We start from the raw sequence: 6000 nt of genomic DNA, 5'->3' as shown, positions 1-6000 counted from the left end.
GAGCTGCTTTTCCATAACCTACTACTTTCTCTCTAATCTTATTGCTTTGAAAATCACTGAAAACCAAAGCATTCTGCATTGGGAAATGGGGATTAATCCCCCCTCCCCCACCCACACACACATTCACTATCCTACATCCACAGCCACATTAAACCAGTAGGTCTCTCTTTGCAGACCTTCATTTCTTTTGTTCTGCCTGGAATCTGTGCCCGAAGGAGCGCTTTCAGACCTGATAATCCAGTTTTACCTGGCATATCCTTCTTCCAAAGAGCGCAATGCGCTGCTCATATACCATCTGAGGCCTATTTGATTACAATTAAGCCCCTATCCCTTTGTTATTTGATTACAATTAGTATCGGCTGCTGGGGGGGGGGGCGCGGTGACAAGGGAGAATTGGGATTGAGAAGGGCAAGAAGCTAGAGAGGAAACCGCCGAGAATGATCCTACCCCACCCAGTTTAAACGTGTACCTCGCAGAAATGCATCCGCAGACCAAACTGGGACAGGAAACTCGTGTAATCGCTTACACATTTTTAATGTGTCAGGAAAAAAATGAGCGCTCACTGGAGATGAAGAAGGGGAGAAAAAAAATCCCTGCCGTTTGTATTTCTTTCATTTGAATTGTAAACATCTGTTTGGCTGTAAGGCGAACAGAACATTTATTTTGCTCTCAAGATTTGGTCTAATTATGTCAACACCGAAGCGACGGCGAGTGGGGCGGTGCTGCGGCTTTGGAGAGGCTGAGCGCACGGGCCCAGCGCCCGGAAGCCCTCCAGGAAGTATTGATCGCACCTGCAGAGCGCGCGCGGCCTCTAGCCAGCACCCACTCTGTTCTTAGAGGTGGGAGGCACCCAGAGGGGATGCTTGTCTTAGAGGCAGTTTTGGGGGAGGAGGGGAGCCGCAGTTCCTTGGAGACAACAGTAGCTGTTTCCTCTGCCCTAATTGCCTGGGATGAGAAGGAAAAAAGCGTGCCCAGTCGTCTGCGCTGGGCTTTCAGCATATGGGTTCCTTTTGCCAAAAGGGTGCTGCTTTCCAGTAGCTGCGCAAAAGGTGGGTGAAGGCCTTGTCGCGTTCCACAGCTCGCATCTTATGATGTGGTAGTTGCCCAACACAATGGTGGGGTTGGATGTCTCTTACTCAGGTGGCTGAGCATCCGTGCATCCATTTCCTGTTGCACCTCCTGGCAAGCTGAGAAAATAAGTACAGCGGGGGTGAGCATCCCTATTTTTCAGATTGACAGACTGTTCCAGAGTTAGGCATCTGAGGTCGGATGGGTCGCTAGTTGGTCAGACACTTATTTGCAGCCCAGTACTCTTTTTCATTACCCCACACCTGCCTACAGACACAGGGCCAGACTGTTTCCAGCCACCAGAAATAAGGCACAGCTCCAACCCCGTGCTGCTTCTGGCGGCAGGGGATGTAACAAGGTATGGTAGACGGAGGATCAACATTCATGTATTTTGTGCACGAATTCGTTCCCCACGCAGTAAGTCTTTGGCTGAGTTTTTCCTATAGCTATGGCAGTTATCCCTTTTGTGATAGCCATGACCTAAACAGGTGACCTTGAATTGATAGTCCCTGATTTCTTATGCTGTTACTATAGCTACCTATCTCAGTTTGCAGCATCCCTGGAAATAAGAAGCCCTATCTTCAAGTTTCAATTTTAAAAATAGTGTCTATTATGGAAGTATTACTTTATGTACTATGAATGGAAAAGAGATGTACTCTAGAGTTCTGTGTGAATACTCTGGCTGTGGCACCAAAGATATCCCTAAGTGAAGTGCTGGATCTAGAATGAATATTATGTAATTTAAATAAGAGCTGACATGCAACATAGACACCATGAGGAATTTCAGCTAGTAATAGTGGGGATGAATACTGTAAATGGTTTGTCATGTTTGACTCTCATGGCTTTTTCCTTTTTTGGAATCTCATCATTGCCATCTGTAGTCTAGATTCCCTTAAAGAAGTCCCACCTTCTCAGAACCACCCTTCCAAATGCAAAACTCTGGTTATGATGACCTATTTCTGTTTTCCTCTCTAAAAAATAAATCACTGGGAAGAAAAATATCAGGTTCTCCATGCTGCTGTAAACTCTACAAGTTGCCAAATCTTTAGCCAGGACAAGAGAGTTCCCCAAGGCTGCAGCAATGCCAAGTATCAAAGCAACAGAAATTCCCTTTAAAGATGCTGTGACATAAAAAATAAAAGACTCTAGAGTTGATGCCTAATCTGAATACAAAATAAATCCTCCAGGCAATTTGTGTGTGCAAAAAGCATACTCTTAATATGCAGCCTGTGTAACTTACCTAATAAATGCTTATTTGAGCATAAGCCAGAAGCACAACCTGAATGCAGGAGAGAAAGACCCAGGGCTCAGGGAGTTAGCCCTTAGCTAGGTAGCAGACCCAGTGACTTCCCTGGAAATAATTAGTTTTCAGCACGTGGGGTTCCTTTTGGCAAAAGGGTGCTGCTTTGCTGTTGAAGAAAGCCTGAATTAACTCCTTTTACAAAGATTATAATATTCTGCATCTTCTTAAATTAAATAACCCATGGTAGATTGGTAAAGATAGGAAAGGTCTAAAATTGTGCCTTTCTTTCCCTTAGCAACAAAAAAAACAACACAGGCAAAAAATCCTCTTCTCTCGCTCATAATAAACTTGAGACTCACTGGGTGAGATTCCTTATATTCTCAATAGTATACTGGCTAGTGTGCAAGAGAAGGGGGTTTATGTAAAAATATAGATTTGGTTATGATTTGTAATGATTGTGGGTAGAGGCCCATTTTCAGAAGAGGGCTGTGTGAATTTTAAATATAGACATTATTATTTCTTTTCCGAATATTTTTGCTATCAGGTCCATGATTCTCAATGACACTAAAACCCAGATTCATTGATATCTAGCTTACTTTCCCCGTTCTTCTCAATCTCTGAATAGTCACTTAAGAATTTATTTTCAAAATACATTTTGCATCTATACATACAAAGTGAGAGCATAAACAAAATGATATTTTTGAACCAAGAAGTCTGAGAAAACTTTATCATCATCATCATCATCATCATCATCATCATCATTGTGTATTATTATTGTAGTTCCTCCTTACCCACTATTTCACTTTTCAAGGTTTCAGTTACCCATGGTTAATCACAGTCTGAAAATATTAAACGGAAAATTTCAGATATAAACAATTTATAAGTTTTAAATTGCATGCCATTCTGAGTAGTGTGATGAAATCTTGTGCTGTCCCACTCAGTCCGGCCCCAGACATGAGTCATCACTTCATCTAGCAGATCCACGATGTACAGGCTACCTGCCCATTAGTCACTTAGTAGCCGTCTAGGTTATCAGATCAACTGTCATAGTATCACAGTGCTTGTGTTCAAGTAACCCTTATTTTACTTAATATTGGCTTCAAAGTGCAAGAGTAGTGATGCTGACAATTCAGATATGCCAAATGGAATCCGTAAAGTGTGTTTATGTATAGGGAAAAAACATAGTATGTATAGGGTTCAGTACTATCCTTGGTTTTGAGCATCCACTGAAAGTCTTGGAACGTAGCCCTTGTGAATAAGGGGGGACTATTTTGTTATTATTTGTTCTAAAATCTTCTCTGAGAATGCCAGGTGGAGAAACACAGAAAAAATTTGTGTTTCTAGTTCCCGAGGCAGGCATTTACATTGTTTTCCATGGTGTTGGCCACAAGTTTAATGCCAAGAAAAGCATTTCAATTTGACAACTGAGATTATGGCCTCTCAGATTTAAGATCGAAGGTGGTTTCCAGGTACCAGTATCGGCGATTCGGCCAAGAGTATAGGACCTGTCTTCCAGCCTGATGAAGGCTGGCTACTCTGCTATTCTTAATATCCTCTCTTCTGTCTTTGACGGACATATAGGGTAATCACCAGCCTCAGAATGCTTAGAGAGAAAAACGTTGGTCCCAGAACTTTCAGGAGAAATTCAGATGACCGTAAAATAGCCAGGAAGAATTCCGGAAAGTACAGAATTAGAAACACTTTAAGAATAGGGCAAGGTTAGCCTGTTCTCTCCACCCAGGTCCAGGAACCCCCTGGCCTTTTTCAACATCCTCGCAGGTTCCTTAGCCACCGTGCCAGGAATCTGAACACCAGAGACTCCATCAACATATTCTACCTGAGCTGCTTAGTAGAAGAGGGCAGGAGCTAAGTGGTTGGGGAGTGGTCGGTCCTAGGCCAGTGCTTCTCAAACATTGATGCACACATGAACCATCTGAGGGTCTTCCTAAAATGCAGATTCTCTTTGTCTGGGGTTGAGCCTAAGATTCTGCATTTCTAATAAGCTCCAAGGACTTGCCAGTGCTGCCAGTTGAAGATCACACTTTGAGTAAAAGTATTTGGACAATATTCTCTTGTCCATTTTTCTTCCTCCACCTACTTTTTTTCTCTTTTGCCTCTTAGAACTTTACCCTTTTCTGGAGATGTGTCTTAAGATCGTTCATAACTGAAGAAATCAAATGTATGCTCAGAAAAGCAAACTTTGAATTTGACCTTGCCGCTGAAGCTATGCCCTCAGATTACTCAGTGCATGGGACATGGGGGCAGCCTTGGATCTTGGGTCTATATAACTACCATGTTAGCGGTATGGACATTAGCTCAGGAATTTTGCAGTAAGGGAGGATTGGACAGCAGGAAACACTCTCCAGATATGATCTTCTCAGGTCCTCAAGTCTCCTTCAATTGCCTGAGGTTAAGGAATGTACTTTGTTGCTCCTGGAGGAGAGCAAAGCTCAAGGGCCTTTCTGGACCTTGGAGAGAGAAAGCTTCTGCTCCAGGAGCCCCAACATGGCAAAATTGCTTTGATGATTTTGCTATTAGCAGTTATCTTTACTTTGTTCCCTAATAGTAATAATAGCCACTAACATTTAATGTGTTACTGTTATTATGATCTAAATCTTGTTCTGTTTTCAAATGTGTGCACTGATCCTAAGGGCTGACATATGGTAGAGGGGTATGACCTATCATTCACCCACAAAGGTTGTAAGTTTCTGGCAGTGGGCAAATGTTTTTTAGTAATGTCAGGGGACTGAGTGACTCTTGTGCCTATAGTTGGTAGATGTATGTGGGAAAGGAGATAGATAGCAGTTCTCAAATGTTTTGGAAAAGAGCTTTCAAAATTTTTGTATAATAGTAAGTCATGGATAAAATAATCCATCCATTGTGTGTGTGTATACACACACACACACACACACACACACATATTTACATACATATATATGCATATATACATTCAGCCATAAATAATAACTAACCTTTGCAGGTTTAAGTGGTGGAGTTTGGGGGAATTAATTGAAGTGCTTCTCAGTGTAGATGATGTCAAAGTTAACACTGGGGGGTCGGACAACACTCTATAGGATGCAATTTTTTCCCTAAAATTAAAATCATACTATCATAAACATTTCCTGTATGACATTTGAAAGGCAAAACCTTGAGTGTCATTTGAAAATACATCTTCAGAGCAGCTTTTTGAGATAATCCATACATATGTGTGTCTGTGTGTGTAATGTATATATGTATATGTATGTATGTGTGTGTGTGTGTATTAAATTGCGTGCTATGTATTCCTAAATCTGAGTAGCGTCTTAATATTAACTCTCTTTCATACAGTTATTTTCTCTGTCATTGATATATCAAATACTTTTTCCTCCAAAGGTGGCACCTGTGTGGTCAACCCCACAGACTTATTTTGCTCTGTCCCTGGCCGTTTGTCCCTTCTCAGTTCTACTTCCAAATACAAGGTGACCATTGCTGAGGTGAAAAGGCGCCTCTCACCACCTGAATGCCTCAATGCTTCACTCTTGGGAGGCATTTTGAGAAGGTAAGACAGAGTTATTTTCTGGCACTGTGGGTCTTCTAACTCTACTGATACAAAACACCTCAACTCTTAGCCTCTGCTGTCTTCTTCTGTCCCTATGTAGTCAAGTCTTCTAATCGTTTCCCTCAGGACATGAACTTTCAAAACCTAGTTT

General features: G+C 41.9%; 1 protein-coding gene across 1 annotated transcript in view; it reads left to right on the top strand.

The window, feature by feature from the left end:
- The window catches only part of TFAP2D (transcription factor AP-2 delta), a 54099-nt gene that overhangs the window by 9610 nt on the left and 38489 nt on the right, over positions 1-6000 (top strand). The window contains exon 4 of the mRNA XM_006926452.1: positions 5684-5849. Within this exon, the coding sequence (XP_006926514.1) occupies positions 5684-5849 (166 nt within the window). The remainder of the gene's footprint in view (positions 1-5683; positions 5850-6000) is intronic.

This window comes from Pteropus alecto, unplaced genomic scaffold, assembly GCF_000325575.1.
Source record: "Pteropus alecto unplaced genomic scaffold, ASM32557v1 scaffold7, whole genome shotgun sequence".
NCBI lineage: Eukaryota > Metazoa > Chordata > Mammalia > Chiroptera > Pteropodidae > Pteropus > Pteropus alecto.
This window is presented reverse-complemented; position numbering and strand designations above follow the sequence as displayed.